The 20,880-nt window shown below is 47.2% G+C and overlaps 1 protein-coding gene across 3 annotated transcripts in view; it reads right to left on the reverse strand.

Annotated features, from left to right (window-relative positions):
• Positions 1-20,880, reverse strand: part of LOC146190509 (uncharacterized) — a 110,871-nt gene that overhangs the window by 14,938 nt on the left and 75,053 nt on the right. For 2 of the 3 annotated variants that reach the window (XM_084600913.1, XM_084600912.1), the window contains exon 20: positions 1,392-1,496. The exons of the other annotated variant lie outside the window; for it this stretch is intronic. In XM_084600913.1, coding sequence (XP_084457039.1) covers positions 1,392-1,496 — 105 coding nt within the window. The remainder of the gene's footprint in view (positions 1-1,391; positions 1,497-20,880) is intronic. 3 annotated transcript variants of the gene reach the window in all.

A 20,880-nucleotide genomic window follows, 5' to 3' on the forward strand; every position in this document is an offset into this window, starting at 1 on the left:
TATTTTGTGGAGTTATCCATACACAAAATCATGCGCTCAAGGAGGTGCCCCTGTACAGTACCATAACATTCTTTATGATCCCTTGGTCCATTGGTTGCAGAACCGATGTTGTGCTTGCAGGCAAAAATGCGAGGCGTATGTATCGCCCTAAAGGTTGTGGGCGATCTTTAAAGCGAGTCAGCCGTCCATCAGAAGAAACGAAGTCATCGATACCCAACATTGCTGCAAGCGTTCCGGCTTTCGTCGCAACGATATCTCTGCCGAGAGAAAGTTTGTTGCTCCGGGACTCCCTAATCCAAACCAGCAGAGCCTTCTCCAACTCTGGGTAAGCGCCGGTGCGCATTCGCTTCCGAGAAGTCAAACTCGTCGTTCTCGAATGCATTCATTATTGTGTGCTTGTTCTCGATTAAGTGTGAGAGCGTGTTCGGCTTGATCCAGTGCTTACGCGAAATGTCGTTTGGCAGCCCCTCCCTTCTCAACCTCCTTCAAAACTTAAGACTTTCGTCGCCAGGTCGAGCGTGCAATAAGAGCCACGGTTTGCCATGGCTATCAACGGCACAACTACGGTCCAATTCCGAAATGCAGTCACCCACGAAAAAAAGTGGCTAAGCGCGCTAAACACAATGCAACAAAGGGCTCGACCAACACACACACCCATGCCTCACTGCTGGTTGCGTACGTAGCAAGTACTGCAAGCCTAATCTCGTACAATCTTGCCACTGCCTGTATGCAGCGCTGCGCGCACCTATGGCACCTGCGTGGCCTCCGCACCACTGCAAAAAGTATGGCGCTCTGAATGGCTGCAATGGCAATGACACCAACGCGGAGTATGCATGCTGTTGTAGCCCTTGAAAAATTACACATTCCATCAAAAATGACGGTCGCCTCAAGGATCCAGACAGAAAATAACCTAATTAAACAAAATAACTGGTTGAGGACTTCGAATTATTGAGCAATTTTTTTTCCATAGGATTACATGCAAAACTGAGGGGACCAGCACTTCACGTCTAACCGAAAATTCCAATTAAGCGGCTTCGAATTATCATGAGTCGACTGTGGTAGAACCAAGGATCTAGTAGTATCACAGCCACTGGACCATTGCAGTGGGGTGAATTTTAGTTGCAATTGGGCGGTTTCATCCAGATGCGGATATTTTGGTTTCCATTCTCAAGGCATCCCACAAAACTGCTCATAACAAAATCTTGGCTACCACAAAAAAGTCAAAGTCATTGACTTTTTCAGTTTCGTTTACTACTATATAGTATGGTTTAACGACAAGGCACAAGTCTATTCTGGGAGGAGAAGGATGGGTAGCTTTAAGTACACCAAGTGTGGCCCTTTCGTTGAAAGAGGGCATGTTGCCAAAACACTGAAACAGAATAAAAACGTGCCTGATGAGGAAGGCGCACTAGGAAGTCGCCAAGATTGTCCATGTTTCGCAACTCTGTCAGGTACACTTGGTCCTCGTTGCCGAAGTCAACAAAGCGGACCTGAAGCTGGAAAGTGAGAGAAAGAGAGAGGAGGATATTACAAGTGCCAAGGAAGAAAGGCCAAACACTGTCAATCCCGAATCTATTGAACACGAGGCGGATAGCAAAATATTTTTGTACATATACAAACATGGCAACAGATAAGCTTATGGCAGTGGCAAGACGCCAGATGGTGTGCTGTTGGCACACTATTCACTAGGCTTAGCTCACTTTGCATCGAAGCCCAAGTGGACAGAGCTTCCGTTACTAGCCACTGCCAATCATAAGTCATACCACTGTCATCAGTAACTAAAAATAATCTTGGTGGAACGAAGGTGCAGCTGCTTTGAGCAATGCCTTTAGTAGCGAAGCACACCAGGCGAGGTCTGCAACTATATTTGGCTACGTTAGATTGGTTTCCACGTGGCAAGCTGCACAACCAATGCTAGATTTACCACGTGACGGAAGTATTCCCCAGTAAAAGAGCACAAGCAACCAAAGGCTACCCTGAAGCATAGTCTGCGTACAGTCTGCATGGGATTTTCTAGGGGACATTCATATATAAATAAATCAATCACTTGGGCAAGATATACCCGGAATAGACAGTACAGATTCTGGCAATCCTGAGGACACCAGCAGAAGCCCAACAGTGAGCCAAGCAGACGCCTCTGAGTGGTGCTGTACTGCAATAAAAAGCTCTGGACTTCGCATGTGTGCTCGCGTACAACTAGTTCAAAGCTAGCAGCTACAACTTTTTAAAAGAGCATCACAGTATCGTTGGCAAAGCAATCAGCAGTAAATATGTGCAAGCGGTTGCAACTGGACCCACAAACTGGCTTTGTGACCCCATTCAAGGCATTCTCACCTGCTATGACATTTCAAACATATAAAATGCTGATGAGACTGCTTTATTCTATCATCCTCCGCCAACTGGGACTCTGGCTCTCAAGAATTAATGTCGCAACCAGAGCACAAGCTATTTGTGAACATGGACCGAAGAGATAAATGCAATTCGCTAGTTGCTGAAGTGAGCAGACCACTGCGTTGCTTCAGAGGAAACAACACGAGTATGTAACACAACGGCTTTAAGGAAGATCTCAGAGTTTTTGAAGGGGGGACACGGCACTTGAAACCCAAAAATCGTCCCCAAAATAGCATTTTCTGTCTTCATTTTCACGTTCCCGAGACCTTTCTGCACCTATCTGCAAATTTTGGCTTCAAAATTTCACGCGTTATAACCATTAATAGCAGCAGCTACGCGCACGCAGACCTTTAGGTTGAGGTCTAAATTGGTCCTTTTTCAGCTGACTGCAGCACAGGAACGACGCGTTCCACCGGCACCATTTTGGTCTTGTTTGAAAACTCGCGCATCCGGCATTTTATTTTTTTCAGTAAACAACACTGAGCTCTACGCAGAAGTGAAACAAGGAACAAAAAATAATGCGCGGCGCGTGCTTTTATTGGTTGCACGAAACATGTGACCGAAATGGCGGCTTTTGATTGGTTAGGCATGGCTAGGGAAGCTCATGGTTTGCGCTGGTCACCATTTTGAAGACTTATTGCTTTTGTGATCGTGCGGTTCACCATGCCGATGATGCGAAAAAGTTCCGATTTAGGCATAATTTTGGCCGTTCATGGAAGCAAGGTAGGGGCACGAAGCGTAATGGTGCTGCTACCGCGTTGCGGGTGCGTGCGATAAACAATCGAGCTCTGAAATCTTTTGATAATGCCGTCATAACTGAAGACGCTTTCCCCGACAGCGTGCGCTGCGACTCCGGCCGCGTAAACAGACGTTATCTATACAGAAGTGCACAAGATCGCTTCTGATAGCATGAGTGGTGTGAGATAACCATTGATGCCATAGGCAGGGAAGTGCGCAAGATCGCTTCCGCGATTGACTCCGACCGTGTCAGGGGGGCCACCCACGAGAAGTGTTTGTTGATACCGGCAACGGCATGGAAGATTAAGCATTTCGCAGAAGAAAGCAGTGCAGCGATAAAGCCAGTGTCTGATCAGCACCCCTCTCCTTATGCAATTGTAAACCTCGACTCACTGAACTCGCTCCTTCAAGTTTTGCAATGCGAAACATGCCACGAGCCAGTGCAGGTAGTGAGGGGCGATCGCGACTACTGACTCGCGGCGAAGCTAACGGTCGTGTGCAACACCTGCGGAAATACCAGTCCCGAATGACACAGACCTTCGTCAAAGTGCCAGCTCCAAGAGGAAGCGAGAAGCCTCTCCGAGTATGAGGAAGCTGGTCAAGCAAAAGCATAAAGATGGCATGCATCCAGATTATGCCCCTGGTGCATTTCTTTCAGATTTTATTGTTTTTCTCAAAGTAAAGCTGTTCTGACATCTTTTTCTTTGATTTCTCAAAGCACCAATTTTGACACATTTTCAGTTTTGAAGGGAAAATAGCATCGGTTCTATTTAAGCTATGAGCATAAATTTTTTTTTTTTACAAGAAAGATAAATGCATGCAGTATGCAATATGCCCAGTTTTACTGCAGTCATTTGTTTCAGAATTTTTTTGAAATGGGTCACGTGTTTGACATTCAAAGATGAAATTTTTCTCTAGCAACTTTGATGAGCTCTAACTCTAGTTCAAATTGACCTAGAGTATTGATTTATACCTTATTACACTCCTTGCAAGGGAAACTGCAGTGGTTTTCAAACTTGCTCGTCTTCCACTGTACTAAAGTAGATAGACTCATTGCTGGTCAGGTCTGTGAAGTTATTTTTACGATTATTGCGAAAACACCAGAGCAATCGCCGATTGAAAGTGCATCGTTCAAACTTCCTGCGGCCCGCGACGGCGCAAGAGAGGAGGAGAGTGAAGAGAGAAACCTCACCCGCGCCGGCGTGAGTGACGTCACCATGAGGATAGGCCAGGCGCTCCCAGCATCCCGAGTGCGATTTTAGCCTGTGTTAATGCTCGTGTTTCGAGGTTGCGAAAGTTCAAAGTGTCGCTTGAGTTGAACACCCGTCCCAACATGCGGTACTGCTGTGCCTTCTGGTGTACGAGCACCTTCGGCCGCGACAATGTCAGTTTCCACAAGTTCCCGCAAGACAAAACGTTCCGAGCACAGTGGGTCGCTTCTGTAAAAAGCGACAAGTTTACGTCTACCATATTACTGGGGCAATGGAAACTACAATAATTGTTGAATTCAATATGTTGTATTCTGAGAGCAGCTGCAATGCACCTGGCAGAGCTATTTTCTAGCAATATATAAACACATATTGTGAAATAATATAATGTCCTACGCGAAAACAAGATTATTAGCGCGGAAAAAATCGCAGACTAGCAGCGGGCATGTACCAGATATTTATTATTTTTTTTTTAATTGATCACTAGCGAATTTGGGCAGTTTTCAGAAGGAGGGTTTCCACCAGTGGCTGCGAGCCTCGACTATCTGTTGCGTCAAGCTTCCCGTATAGTTTCCATTCAAGCATAACCATACAAAGCAATGTTGTGAATATACTGCTGTGGATCAACGCACATATGAAAGCTAAAATAGCATATTCCACTGCCGCATCACTATTGCAAAAAGCAGGGCCACTGGGTCCTAGCGCCCCAGCCATACCTGATCATGGGCCCTGTATGACGCTGGAGACTGTGCGCACTGCGGCGCGGCATAATGGCACGAGCCGCACTGGTGGCACTGGTTGCCCGGAGAAAAAAAAACGCCGCGGATAAAAAGTAAAACTGAAAATTAACGAAGCACCTCAACTGCATTAAAAAAAAAAAAGTTAAAAAAAAAAAAACTGCAGCACTAGTGCGCCTTGAACTCTGTACCTCTTGCTCCAAAGCTTTCTATGCTAACCACTCGGCCACGCCGAAAACAAGAAAGCTTTGAAACATTTTTGCCTGTTATGTCATGATTGCATTCCTAAGGTTGGGACTTGATGTTTTGAAGTGTACAGGCCATTGTTGCCGTTCTAATAATTACAAATTCTTGACCATTGGAGCTTGCTGCCTGCTCTCACGACTTGCAACTAATGTTCTGGATGTCTATGCGCACTATTTTGTGCTCTGGAATCATTTTAACATCTCGAGTTTGGCATCGCTGGCAAATTTATTAGCGCCGGCTCTTCGGTGGTGCTCTGCTACTTTGGGCGTAATTTTCGCTGAACACGGAGCTGTACCACAAACACCTTCAAGGAAAAAAGTGCGACCAAGCTTCAATACCGGCAAGCGCAGCAGCGACGACACTATTTTGCTGGTAACTGAATCTTATTTGTATGTAAACATTTCGGGAAGCGATGGGATGTTCAAAATATGTGGCTGGAACATGCAGTTCCGAATCATCGGTCTCACCATGTCTCGAGAGAATCGAAAACACTCTACACCACAATCAAGAATACACCGAGTACTCTGTTCGCACACAGCTAGCCAGGCAACAAGCAAACATCTCAATGGGTTTCGTCACTTCTCTACTAGGCAGAGCATTAGGGACGCCTGAATCTGCCTCCGAGTCGGAAAGTAATGCTAGAAGAGCTTTGTCGTTGAACGCTCCCACACATACACCTCATTTCAGCCAATAAAAACATATGCAGCTTTACAAAATGCCGTTCTACATGTCAGAGCCACATTTCGATGCCAGTAGACGCTGATGGCTGGCCTTCACTTCGTCGATGCTGCGTCGTTTGCAGCCGTATCTGGTGTGTATACATACGACGAGACCCCGATGGTCACTTTAGCATGCCGCAACAGCTTTTATAATGTCGCAGAGCTGTGACAGCTGCGATCTACATGCCGCGCAGTGCAGGATGCATATCGGCAGCGCCTCGGGTCCTCACGACTACGTCACGACAGCTCGATCAATCACAGGCGGCGGCGCGGCCCGCGGTGCGGCTCGAGGTGCCGGCAGTGCCGGTCGCATATTTCAACTAAAAAAAAAGGCAATCGGCACTTGTTTCTACCTAAATTAATAAGATAGTCGAGTTCGCGGCTTAAGAAACTGTTATAAGCCATTAAAATCTCGATTTCAGTGCTGCAGTGTCCCTTTACATTCCAGATTGATTCCATATTCTAACAACTGGGCTGGTATTTTCTGTTTACAAGCTAATTTTTCTCCAAACAAAGAACCCAGCTTTTACTGTATTTTGTTAATATTTCAGAAACTACTTGCCCTATGACAAAAATAATTAGTTTTGGAATCAGCATGTCAAAATACATAAACTGAAAATTTGGTTCAGATCTACTCATAAAATCAGAAAGTTGCCTCCCAAGTGTAGCATCCCCCCTTAAACATGCACTACATTATGGGCACAGAAACTGTCAAGTACTCCTGAAGGGCTGACATTAAAGCTGTTTGCGACTTTCTCTGGATGCGCGACACAATAATGAAGGGAACGAAACCTGCAATGTCAGATTTGCCGATGCATGAAAGCAGCTATGTGAGGAAGACCTTCAATAGTGATGAATGTGCCAGCACAACTGAAGAATGGGGCAATAGTGATGAAGGAACACGACACCGAGGAGGCAATGTAGATGCCAACAACAACAGAAAATCTCCATACCACTGACATTTTGAGGAGGTATGTCAGCGTGCAACAGCACAAACATGCCTCTGCATGCCATGTTGACGTGAAAATCTCGATGAAAGCAATATTCTGAGATCATATTTCGATGTAATGAAACTCTTATTACTAACTACTACAATCAACGACCAATTTTTCAGACCCTCTAGGGAATGTAAAAACATCCGAAAATTCAGGCAGTTCGAAAAATAAATGCATGCAAAAAATGCACCATTCTACTGCTATTTCTAAGATCAAGAGGATCAAGAGCAAAGTAACAGGCTACCGAAACTCTTCCAAAGCATCACTGAGGTGGCTGACAAAAGCTGTTAGAAAACTTGCAGCTGACAGCTGGTTTATCGAAACTCTTCCAAAGCATCACTGAGGTGGCTGACAAAAGCTGTTGGAAAACTTGCAGCTGACAGCTGGTTTATTAAGTTGTGCTGCCAAGGCAGCCGGTGTTATTGCTGCAGTGTCTTGAACTGTTGACCGTTGTTTGGACGGCGTTTCGTCGACATGTGATCATATTCGCCACGATCTGAGTAAGGGTCATGTCAGCACTGTACATCGATGAAAGCGTCAACAATGCTCGCGTCAACTCTGTGCTCGTAGGCGGCGCAGGCGTTGGCTCCTCATTTTCAACATCGGAGACTTCCGAATCCCCCACAACCTAATGGACTATTTCCTCATCAGTTTGTTCTATACAGAAGTTGAGCTCGTCAGTGTCAGCAAACTGTTTGAAAGTTATTTCCGTTTTTATGGAAACCCCAGCAGAGCGAAGGTCGTTGATTGGGTCGTCCATGGGCGAGGCAGACGTCAATCACGTCGCTTTCAAGCAAGTCTGCAGCCTCTGTAGCAAGTATTAGCCCACGTGGCGAAAACAGTTGAGAATCATATCTTGCCTTACTGCCTTCCATGTATCTCTTGCTGGGCTAGTTGGTGTGACATTGCGTTAAACCAAAGGAAATACAGCGCTAAGTTTTAGACGAACCACACAGAAAGACGGACGGGATAGCGCCTGTCCCGTCCGTCTTTCTGTGTGGTTCGTCTAAAACTTAGCGCTGTATTTCCTTTGGTTTAACGCAATGCCTTCCATGTGTCCGAACATCCAAAACTGAACCGCAACGACGCCTCCAGAAACTCTGGAAGAAATGCTGGTGAGCATAGCAAGCATGGCCAGACCAAATCAATGTGTGATGGCTAGATTCAGCTAGTTGTTCAAAGCGGTGGTAGGTCGATACGGGGATACGCTTTGGCTACAAGTTGATTTCCTTCGCAGACTGGGAGATCGCCAAAATGGCTGTTTTGTATGGCACAGTTGTGGTTTCTGACCTTCCGTGGCGTCCAAAAGCCCGAAAACTTCGACGGCTGGGACTTCTAGCGTCCTTATTTCAGATATCCTTATACATTGATTCTATCAGGCTTGTGGCGGTGCCGCTAAGATGTCCGAAATATCAGGCATGTCCTCTAAATCGGGCATCCGAAAATTCGGTTGTTGACTGTATTGCAGTTTGGTTTGCATATACAGTAAAACCTCATTAATTTGACCCTCGTTAATTAGGAAAATCAGATAATTCGGACAGCCCACCCGGTCCCATCAACCACATATACCATTCTATGGCGTGAAACTCTCGTTAATTTAGACAAATTTGGCCATCCTTCGGTTAATTCTGACAGGCGACTGAGCTCACATTTGTGCAGAGCGGCCATGAGGGCATGGAAGGAAAAACTAGGAGGGAGCTCGCGGCAATATCCGTGAAGCTTAGTCTTAAAAAATAAAAGGGAGTGAGATGGCTCCTATGTGTTAGACCACGTGATAGTGTGCGGTGATATCTACTGCGAACATGTGCGAATTGGAGCCGCGCGGGTAGCACGGTGTCCGCCGCGCACGCAGCACCCAGCAGCCCACAACAGCAGACAGCAGTGTATAGCTGCGCGCCCGCGCGCACTCAAATGCACTGACATCAAACCACAGGGTCTAACTAGGAAAGCGAAAAAACGAGGGAGGGAGCAGCTTCATCGGCACTTGGCTTGCGAAGGTTGGCTGCGTGACGTCATGCTCCCTCCTAGTTTTTTTCTTCCTCCATGCATGAGGGCAGCAAAGGTGAGGTGGTGATGATGGTGGTGGTGGTGGTGATAGCGGGAGCGGCGCTGGTGTCCAACCGAAATGTAAAGGTGCCATACTCATCGCTGTAAACATCAGCCAAGAAGGAACGATGGGATGCTTCCTCGTTTTTTGTTGCCCGGCTACGCCTCGCCACTTTTTTCTTTGTGCTTGCGCATGTGTCGTGGAGTCTTGAGTTGTCAAGTGCGTTTATAATTCTTTTGAGAGTTGTTCACGTGCTGGGGGTGGGGTATGGACAGAGTTATTTTCTGCAACAATCTAACAGCACTGCATTCTTCGGCTCCTGCAAGGCTGCCGTGGCACCAGCGAAGCGCGGGAAGTATGTGGCAAAGGACTCGACCGAGAAAGTCTAAATACTGAAGGCAGTGAAAGAAGGAATGCCGCGACAGACCATCATGTCAAGGTTCAACATCAAAAGGAGCACGCTGAGCTCATACATAAAAATTGAAGCTCAGATTTTGGAGGCATATGATGGTCAGCAGTTCTCAGACAAGCGGAAGAGACTGCGAACGGCAGCATTCCCGAAGCTAGAGGAAGCACTGCCTCGATGGATTGCGGACGCGTGAAATTCACAACTCCCCTTAAGCAGACCCCTCATCTGTGCAGAAGCAGAAAGTGTGCCCTAATGATGTGCAATGAAGGCTTCAGTGCATCAGAAGGGTGGTTCAACCGCTTTAAGAGGAGGCATGGTTTGGTTTTTCGCAGAGTCTGCGGCGAAAAAGGGGCAGTGGATGGAAGCATCGAAAACAGTTGGAGGACTGAGCTTCCGAGGCGCCTTGCTGCCTATGAGCCCTGCAATATATTTAATGCAGATGAGACGGCACTTTTCTACAAGGCCCTGCCAGACAAGATGCTCACATTTGAAGGAGACCCTTGCGTCGGCGGCAAACGAAGTAAAGAGAGGGTGACGGTTTTGGTTGCTGCTAATATGACTGGCACGGAACGCCTGCCACTGCTGGTTATTGGAAAATCACAAAAACCGCGGTGTTTCAAGAGCATCAAGCAGCTCCTGGTAGACTACTGAGCCAACAAAAAGGCTTGGATGACGGCAGAGATATTTCAAGCTCGGCTACGCCAACTGGACCGCAGTTTTTCAGTGAAAAAAACGCAAGATACCGCTTGTCCTGGACAATTGCAGTGCGCACCACAACATGTCAGGGCTGGAGGACATCGAGCTGCTTTTTTTGCCCCCTAACACCACTGCCTCCCTCCAACCCATGGATCAGGGAATAATACAGAACCTGAAAACTCGGTACCGCAAGTACGTTCTCGAACGTATGTTGTTTTGTTTGGAAGCAGGACGCAAGTACGACATCACTCTTCTTAGTGCAATGCACATTCTAGTGAATGTGTGGCGCAACACATCGCTTGCAGTTATTGCAAACTGCTTTAAGCACAGTGGTTTCAATGAGAGCATTCATACAGCTGATGCGGATGATGTGGATTGCAACTCGAAGGAAGAGAGAGACTTTACAAGCATCCTGCCATCGAATGTTCAGCTGTGCGATTACGTCTCAATCGACAGTGACATTGCTGTTGCCGACCATCTCACCGACAGTGAAATCGTTCAGGAAGCTCTAGGGAGTGAACAGCCAAGTTCTGAAGATGACTATGCTTGTGATGAACTGCCGCGTCATACTGTGAAGGAGGCTGTTAGGCCCTGAGTGTTCTTGAAGATATATGTGCAGGTTCTGCGGACAGTGGGCACGGACTGCATCATTGGCAGAAGTGCGCAAAGTAGTAGTTGCGATGCAAGTTACCTGCACAAAGCAGTCAACAATCACAGATTTCTTTAAAAAATAAAGGTATGTTGATGTGGGACACTTTGTTGTGTTATTTTTTTCCCCCTCTTAATAATTCGACATGCGGCTAATTCGGACATTTTCTCCGGTCCCACGAAATCCGAATGAACAGGGTTTTACTGTAGTTAGATATATTGATAATTCGATATACAGAAATCGGCTTGAGACTCCACTTGCGATCGTGAAAAATAATACGGTATTTGTCGCATAGTCAACCCACTCGCATAATGAACACACTCCCCATTTTTTCCCCCGAGAGTATGAAAAAAAAAAAGCGTTCGGTGGCGTGTTCCTCCGTTTCGACCGTCGCATCCACAGCTTATTTATTGGCAGTGCACCAAGATGCTGTGCAGCCATGACATGTTTATTTTTAACTACACTTTTCATAGATCCTGCGGTGGCAGGGAGCAAACTTGGCAGAGTGCCCGCGTGACGGCTTCATTGCACAAGCCTGGTTCGATTTATCGTGCCACGCTTGGGGTGGGGCGGGCGTAGTCCACTGCTATAAAATCATTGGCAAGCGTGATAGCTGCAAATGCCGTTTGGAGCAAACAATGCTAAAAGCCGGTGGCATGACTGCAGCCGACAGCGTGTTTTCGTTGATTCATAAAGGCAAGAATGATTGACTCTCGCAAAAAAAAGAACAACTGCCGCTTTTTAACGTCCGCAGCTGCCATAGCTTACGCTGCGCCGCACGTTCAGCCAGACAAGAACAACTCTCGCAAAAGAAAAAAGCAATTACCGCTTCTTAACCTCCGCAGCTGCCATAGCATACGTTCAGCCCGACGGTAAGAATAAACGACTGTCGCAAATAAGAAATTGCAGTTTTTTAGCGTCCGCGGCTGCCGTAGCTTATGCGCGTTCAAGCACGACAACACAAGACACTCATCGCACGCCAGCCGCCGTGCGCAGAGCGTTCACAACACACACTGGAGAAGCGTCTGTCACGGGCTGAGCTGGCTTGTCCGCGCATGCGTAGTGCATGCTGCTGCGAACGAGACCGGGAAAGAGAGAGGAAGGGGAGAGATAAAGCTCAACAGAAGAGTGGGCACACCCTTGCGCTTTGCTCTATCGCATTTTCCCCTCTCCCAAACACCGCGGCTGCATTGGTTCCCTCACGTTCCTTCACACAAGACTTGCAAACGTCACGTGCTAGCACGGCAGCAATCACCGCAGATGCGCGCGCCTTTAGGGGAAGGGCGTGGCGCTGCCCTAGACCAGCCGTCGTCAAGCTGTGTCCTCTAATTCCCTCCGCGTATGGCTTGAAAACGTCACGCCGCAAACAGCCGAGGTGATGCGATAGTCTTTGGAGGAGGCGCACCGTCCAATGCGTGGTGCGGAGTTCGATATATTGAACGACCTGTGAAATTGAGTTCAATATATGACAAAGCTTTCCTATCCTTTTACATGGCATTTTCAAGAAGATATTCCGCAGTTCGATATAACCAAAATTCGAAATATCCGGGTTCGACTGTATTTCTTCTACAGCTGCCTATAATATCTTTCCGAAAGCATGTAGCCAAAATAAAGCAGACGGTAATGTTTTAAGAACGTGCAATTCCATTTGCACAACTGGAAGTGCAAAGATACAAGAGATTTCTTTTTCGTGAAGTAATACCCTATTTACTCGACTGTAACGCGACCGCAAGTGTAACACGAGCGGCGACTTTGCATACTGCCCAATGGGGAAAATAAACCCACGAAATTAACACAAGATAAGCGCATGAGACAGTACCTCTAATGGCCATTATGGCCATAGCAGTCTAATAATAAATGCTTGTTCATCGTCGTCGGAGGCAGAGCGCTCAGAAACGGAGTCTTCCTTTTCACTTGTCCTCCCAGACAATTTGGAAGCCTTTGCGGTCGGGCCCACATTGAAAATCACCTCCTGCTGCATCTGCCACTCACATAAGGTACAGTTAAGCCTCGATATAACGATGTCGCAAAAATCTGCAGTTGACTTAGTTATAACAAAATTTCATTGTATCGAAATTCCGTGCCTAGCATGCAGAAATATTACCAAAGCACTTGCTTGTTGCAAGGACTTCGTTTTTATTTCCTCTGAAAATAATTCGTGACTTCCTTTTGCATCTGCTTGGCTATCAGAGATGGCCTCAATCTGCGTTCATAGGCCCACAGGAATTGCATCGCTTCTTGCTGTCCTCGCGTAGCACCGCAGCACGTGAATTGCATCAAGCACTTCACGGTTGCTTGGGGCTTCGTAGTCTTCGGCAGCAGTGTCATTGCTCGAGTCTTCCGTGTTTCCCTGCACATCTTGCAAGATCGAGTCGTCGGTCACTTCCTCAGTAGCAACAACGCAATTGTCGGCATAGAGGAAGTTCTCCAAAGCGACACTGTTAGGAATGAGTGTGTTGTGTTGGGTATCATGGCACATAGGCAACTAAGGCCATCATGGGCCAAACTCAGGGTAAAGCAGCTCTTGTTAAAAATAACTCAGTTTGTTTATCCACTGCGAAAGATGCAGCAAGCGTGTGATCCAAGGGACGCGATTCCGAGCCGAGCGCGACGTTCTGACTTTGAATAGATTGAGATTTGGCTTCCCTAGTACCCACGTTGCCAATATAACATCGTAAAACTGTGGAAACAAAAACAGTGTTGGCCGATTCAATGTGGCTGCATTACAGCTCTGCTTTAGGCCAACCGAATCGCAGTACAGTCGAACCCGGTTAACTCGAAGGGGATCACGAAATAGTTCGATATACAAAAATCGGCTTGTGACGGCACTTACGATGCCAAAAAACGACACCGTATTTGTCGTGTAAGCAACCCACTCACATAATGAACCCACCCTGCACTTTTGCACAGAGAATTTGAAAAAAAAAAAAAGAAAAGCGATAAGGCCAGCTCGATCACATGCAAGCGATTGAGCGATCTCAGGGACGAGCGGCAGCGACAGAGTGAAAAATTTCAAACTCCTTCTCGCTGCTTGAGCCACCGCGGCAGCTCTAAACTAGGCTTCTGTGTTGCTGCGGCAGAAATCGCGAGCGTTTTCGGTTGCATGTTGATGGCGCGCGTCACTCCGTTTCGGTCGTCTCATCCACAGTTCATTTCTTGGCAGCGTGCCAAGATGCTGCGCAGCGATAACGTCGGGGCGCGTTTATCTTTTGATAGCTCCTGCGGTGGTGGAGAGCGAACTTGGCAGAGTGCCCGTGATGGCTTGATTGCACGTGCAAGTCTAGTTCGATTTATCACGCCGCGCTTGGGGGGGCGTCATGACCGCGTGTTTTCGTTGATTCATACATGCAAGGATAAACGACTCCCGCAAAAGAAAAAAAAAAACTGCCGCTTCTTAACGTCCGAACAGCACAACAATAAGAAAGGATGACTCGCAAAAAAAAAAAAAAAAATAGAGAGAGAGAGAGCTGCCGCTTTTTAATGTCCGCAGGCACCATAGCCACCTCAGCCGCCACGCGCGCAGAAGGTTCGCAACACACGCTGGAGAAAAATGCTGCCTGCATGTGACTCGCGCAGCCGAAAAAGTGACAAATGAATGTGCTGCAACTGCAAAAATGAAAGAGGAGAGACTTGGATGTTGGAAAGCAAAGAGACCACATTCCTGGGGATTTCTAGCCATTTTAAATTGTAAATGTGTGCATCGCACCAGTGAATGTCTGTTAAATAATCCCCCGTTTCTTTTTTGCTCTTTTCTCAAAACATGCATTGTCGCCCACTTGCAGTTTTGCAGCCTTAATATCTCGGCACCTATTGCAGATAGAGTAATAATTACTTTTTCAGCATGAAACCAAATATGTGGAGCACACAATGTTGCAAGTAAATTTTTAAATTTCTTTTTAAATTTTTAAAATGGCTTTTTTTTGTGATCATTATATGCTACATTTCGGCCTCTGAACTTTGTTATGCAATAAAACAAGAAAAAACTGCTTGCAACATTGTGTTCATCATTCTTTTTAGTGTCCAGCAATGTGTTCATTTGAAGTTTTTCTTCAGTGGTCATTTTGTATTTGTTCTAGTAAGAATTAGACTAATTGGTGTAATTATCTCATGAAATAATTGGATAACAAAAGAAATAATTGCAGTTTTGGAATCTGCACAAAGAACTACACAGATCCACCAAGTTGCATCAATTTTGATTGGTAAATAAGGAAAATAGTTTTAAGACCAGTGTCCCCTTTTAAGATATAATGGTAACACACTCTTCCCAAAAACAACCTGAAAGTCAGCTGGGTAACCCTGCAAGGGTAACAATTTAATTTTTAACCAGAAGAAAAAAACAATTGCATGGCACTGACCTCAAGATCACACCCGTCAGTGATCATGAGAAAAAGAATGTACCGTATACATGCGTGTAATGGCCGCACGCATGTAATGACCGCACCCCGAACTTTAGAAAGAAAATTGGGAAAAACAACTTTTAAAAACTTTCACGCACCATGAGTTTCAGAAAGTTGGGCAGTGCCATCTACTGTGTGGTGCAAGAAATATGGAACGTTCTGTGGTTACTGCCGCCAGGTGGGGCCCAAAAATCAAGTGAAAGCCAAAATGAAGCGCAAGGTTAGAAGTAGAATTGCCAATAAGAATTAAGAACAAAATATTTGAGGAAAAAAAATGTAGAGCATGGGGGCAGCGGCCACCACCTCCGTTACAAAGGGGGCGCTGAAGGGTGAGGCCAGCAAATCCAATCCAATCCAATCCAAGTCTGTTCGCTCCTCCGTTTTACAGCCATTTCCTTGATCGCCCGAAGCATATCACGTGCGATCCCGTAATCGGAATGCATCACTGCCCTGATTTGTTCTGCGCTAGTGAGCTGAAGATTTTCTTTTTCCTCAATGGGAAAATAAGTTAGTTATACAGTCGAACCTCGTTATAACGCAACACGGATACAGCGAATTATCGGATATAACGAAGTGAAAGCAAAGTTTGGTTGGCTGTGCTTTATTTCTATGGGAGTTCTATCTGTATAACGAAATGAAAAAAATTTGACACTAAATCGGTTATAACGAAGCATATTTCGTGTTCACACGACTCAAAATCCGCAAAGAATAAAAAAAAATTTTCAAAACGCTAAATTTCGGTTTTATCAATCGTCTCCACCTAAAATGTGTTTGAATCACCCGCTCTTTCGCAAGCCACGCCATCTAGGGACCGCGAATGAATCTAGCATCAACGGCTGCCTGGCATGTGACCTGCACGTGACCGAACCACCGCCCGCGTGCCCCTGCCCCTACTTTTTGCCGACCCGCACGTGTGCTCCCTTTCCTCGAGGTCGTGCAGTCGTCTTGTAGCATGGCGGCGCTGAAACGCAAAGAAGTTTCTCTTGAAACAAAGATTAAAATATTCAGGGCGGTCGACAGCGGGCGCAAGAAGAAAGAGAATGCCGCAGACTTCGGCGTTGCGCCTAGCGCTCTGTCAACTATACAGTGCGCAAGGCAGAAGATAGAAAACGTGCACTCTGCAGGCGCCGTGAAGAACGACAGGAAGCGCGTCAGGTATTGTCACCACCAGGATGTTGAAGATGCCTTGTTCGCGTGGTTCAAGGACGTTAGAGTGCGCAACCTGCCTGTGTCTGGTGCCGTGCTTCAAATGAAGACAAGAAGTCTCGCTTGCGTCTTAGGCCACGATGACTTCTATGCAAGCAGTGGCTGGCTGCAGCGATTTAAAGACCGCCACCAGATTGTTTGCCACACCTTGTCGGGCAAAGAAGCAGCCGTCGATGTAGAGAACTGCGAGAAGCGGGCAGAAAGCTTCCGCACGCAACTGGATGGCTACGAGATGCGTGATGTCTACAATGTGGATGAGACTGCGCTTTTTTTTAAGCTGCTCCCGGAAAGGTCACTCGTTGCGAAGAACGAACTGTGCCGAGGAGGCAAGAAAAGCAAAGACCACGTCACCGTTGTTGTTTGTGTCAACGTGGATGGGTCAGATAAAAGGCGGCCAACTGTTATTGGTAGATCTGCTCGCCCCAGGTGCCTGCACAACGCCCGGAATATCCAAGCGGACTATCGCTCGAACAAAAAGGCGTGGATGACGTCGTCACTCTTTGAAGCATGGCTGAAGGCCTTCGACAAAGACATGGCAGAGCAGCGCAGGAAAGTGCTCCTTATATTGGACAACTGCTCTGCCCATACGGTGTCTGTACCACTTGAAGCGGTCCGCCTAGTTTTTTTGCCGCCAAACTCGACCTCAGTGCTGCAGCCATTAGACAGGGGCATCATTCGCTCACTAAAATGCTGCTACCGAAAGCGATTGGTTACGCAGCTCGTATTTGACATAGACAGGGGCATATCAACGGCCATAAACATCAAAACTATGCTGGACATGCTGTACGGTGCGTGGAACGAAGTGGCACAGTCGACAATAAGACATTGCTTTGTTGATGCTGGCCTAGCCCCATCCACCAGCAAGACTGAGCCCAACGACGGCCACGATTCTGAAATTGAAGCGGACAATTTCGACGAGACGACATGGGGTCAACTGGCGGTTCCGAATGTTACGTTCGAGGACTTTATTGCTGCCGATGACAACTTGGCTGTGGCGCCCGAATTGACCGACCAAGAAATTGTCGATCAGCTGCTTCCTACAGATGATGCTATGAGCAGCGATGAGAGTGAAGAAGGCGAAGAGCGAGCTCTCAGCAGCACCGAAGCCGCCGATATGGCGAGGAAATTGAGAAGGTACCTTGAGAACCTACCTGTGGCCAAATCAGCTGGCATTGGGAAAGCGCTGCACAGTGTCGATTTCGTTGAGAAATTTATTCTGTCGAATAGTGTGAAGTGCCGCCAAATGATGATTACGTCGTTTTTTAAATAAATCAGTTCTGTGTGGCCTAAATCCAGATTTGTGTGCTCATTTTTGCTTGGCAGTGCAAAATGAAAGGTAAGGTTTCGCGTGCTTATACTGCGCTTTAAAGAAAAAAAAATGCTTTTTTTTTTTCAGCTCTGTGCTTTCCATTTTAGGGTAGCCTTTACTTCGGTTTATGAACAGAATTTTTTTTCGTAGGAATTTGTGTGTACTTTTACAACGAATATCAGATATAACGAACGAATTTCCGCCCAAAATGAGACTTCGTTATAACGAGGTTTGATTGTACCACTCACTTTAAGCTGACTGTACCACTCACTTTAAGCTGAAAGTGATTCACTACGCGAAAGAAGAAGGAAAAAGAGCGGCTGGACGAAAGTTCGGCGTTGACGAAAAATGTGTACGGCGATGGTGCTCCCAAAAAGATGCCCTCAGGAAAACAAATGTTCAGAGGCGCGCTTTCCGAGGGAAGCAGAGCATGTTTCCGGAAGTTGAAGACTCATTTCTCGAGTACGTGACGGAGACGCGGCGCAATGGCTTTGCTGTTTCGACTGAGATGTTGCGCATGAAAGCGCTAAACATTGCAAGCAGCAAGGGGATTACGGCTACAGTGTTTAAGGGGGGACACGGGTCTTTGGGACCAAAAAATGACCAAAAAACCGATTTTCTGAAAATGGCATTTTTGGAATCTGTGGCTATTAATCTACAAGTTCACCAATTTTCTTCTTCCAGAAGTCAGTATTTTCAGCATAATAACGAATTGAAATCATCGCGCGGGCTGAATTTGCGCAGCAGCAGACGATAAAACGGCACATTTTTCGTTGCGCGCAACTGCCGTTCCGCCGGACCGATCTCGGCCATGTTAGGCTCGTTTGAAAGAGCGCTTTCTGGGTTTCAATTTCCCGCCGCTAGCGCTTGTCTGCCCTCAATGGCCACTGAGAAAAATAACCACAAAGAAAAACGAAAACGCGGCATCTGATTCGCTGCTGAGCGCACGTGACTGCAACTGAGCCATCCGATTGGCTGATTCTATCGCACGTCGTCTGCTTGCGGCGGGCCAGCAGCCGTTGAAAGCGTCCGAGACGCCATTTTGTTCTGAGTCGAGACCGAGGCGAGACGATGCCCCTCAGTAAATTCCGCTCGCGCCACAAATTCGGCAAAAAGAAGAAGAGTGCGCGCGGCGACAACTTTCGGAACCGTCCTGCGGCACCCGAAAGCTCCGAGGATGTGCAGGAGCCAGCGGCAAGTCAAGAAGTCCCCGCGGCCGAAATAGGCCTAGCGAGCTCGGCGGCGCCTACGCCCAGCGGACGCGTCCGCCACGACACGACGATGCTGCAGCCTTCGGACTTGATTGAAAAGAAAAGAAAAGCCGAAGGAATGCTGCAGGAGCTGGGTTCAACCGCAGCGACGAAGAGGAAAGCGGATTTCATCGCCACTTCTGATGCCCGTCTTCTTGACGCGACCGGCGGTTGCCGTGCGGACGATACGACGTTCACTGTTGTGAGTTTGGAGTCGCTGAACGAACTGTTGTCTGCTGTGAAATGTAAAGTGTGTGGCGGGGATGTCCATATTTCAAAAGGAAATCGTGAATATGGTCTAGCCGTTAAACTCTCTCTCGCGTGCGTGATTTGCGGGGACATTTCATCGGCATGGAGTTCGCCGCGCGTGCAAGGCAGCCAGAAGATAAATCCGTTTGCCGTGAATATCCTTGCTGCACGCGCGATGCAAAGTACCGGACATAGGCAAACGGCGCTGAATGATGTGTTTGCGGCGATGAACATATCTCATCGTGGCCTGCACACGAAAACGTGGCAGGACTACGTAAAGAGTAAGCTGACGCCCGCAGCAACACGCGCAGCCGAAGGAGTGTTGAAAGACAGCGCCCGTTCTGTTCGGCAACTCTATAACGAGTTGAACCTTGACAACCCCGGGAACATTTCTGTCTCTTTCGATGGTTCATGGATGACCCGGGGTCATTCATCCCACATCGGTGTCGGCGCCGTAGTAGAACTTTTTACTGGACTGGTACTTGACTATGTAGTTTTCAGTAACTTTTGTGCTGGGTGTGAGCGTGGGCCCAAAGAAGGTGACCCGTCCTATGAGGCGTGGAAAGAAAGCCACTTGTGCCAAAAGAACACGGACAAAAAGTCCGGTGAAATGGAAGTTCAGGCCGGACTTGTTTTGTTCGAAAGGTCACTGGAGAAACATGGCCTTAGGTACACGACCATGCTCTCAGACGGCGATAGCCGCACATTTCTTGCATTGCAAGAATCAGCTGTGTACGGCTACATCGAAATCAGCAAAGAAGATTGCACAAACCATGTGCAGAAGCGGATGGGAACGGCCCTACGCAATGCAATTGCCAAGCATAAAGGTGATGCAAAAGAGAGCTTGAGTGGCAAAGGAAAGCTGACAGGCGACCTTGTCACCAAGTTGACATCGTATTACAGCTGGGCCCTGAAGTCCCATGCTGGAGATGTTGGGGCAATGCATAAGGCAGTGATGGCTACCTATCATCACGTAACCTCCAATGATACCGTGTCAAATCACACCCTCTGCCCGACAGGCGCAAACTCGTGGTGCCGCCAGAATGCTGCTGCAGCCAAGGGAGAGCCTGCTCCCAAGCACAGATACAGTTTGCCACCACATGTGTGCAAAGCACTTTTGCCTATTTATGAGCGTTTGGCAGACCCAAAGCTGCTAGAGCGGTGCCAGCAGGGAAAAACCCAGAACAGTAATGAAAGCTTGCACTCCCTAATATGGTCACTCGCACCAAAGGAGCGCCATGCGTCACTGTTCTCCGTTCAAGCAGCTGTTGCGGAGGCTGTTGTCCGCTTCAATGCAGGAAACCTACAAGCATGCTCAAAAATACTGAGTGAGCTAAATATGAACCCTGGCGTCCAGAATATCAGGAGGATGGCTGAGAAGGACAGGCGCCGAACAGCCGAATCAGTACGCAAGCGTGCCTCTGCGGAAAACATGCATCGGGCACTGAAAAAGCGGCATTCTAGTCAGCCCAAGCAGTCAGATTACATGCCTGGTGCATATTAGCTGTCTGCAAGTGTAAATATGTATATATCTTTTCGAAATTTTGAATAAATTGTGCCTAGTTTGTTTTTTCCCATTCTCTCAAAACTCAAATTTTGGACACTTGGCTGGTTTAGTTCGTCGATATCTCTGC

The sequence above is a fragment of the Amblyomma maculatum genome, chromosome 4 (assembly GCF_055883805.1).
Source record: "Amblyomma maculatum isolate TAMU_Amacu chromosome 4, ASM5588380v1, whole genome shotgun sequence".
NCBI lineage: Eukaryota > Metazoa > Arthropoda > Arachnida > Ixodida > Ixodidae > Amblyomma > Amblyomma maculatum.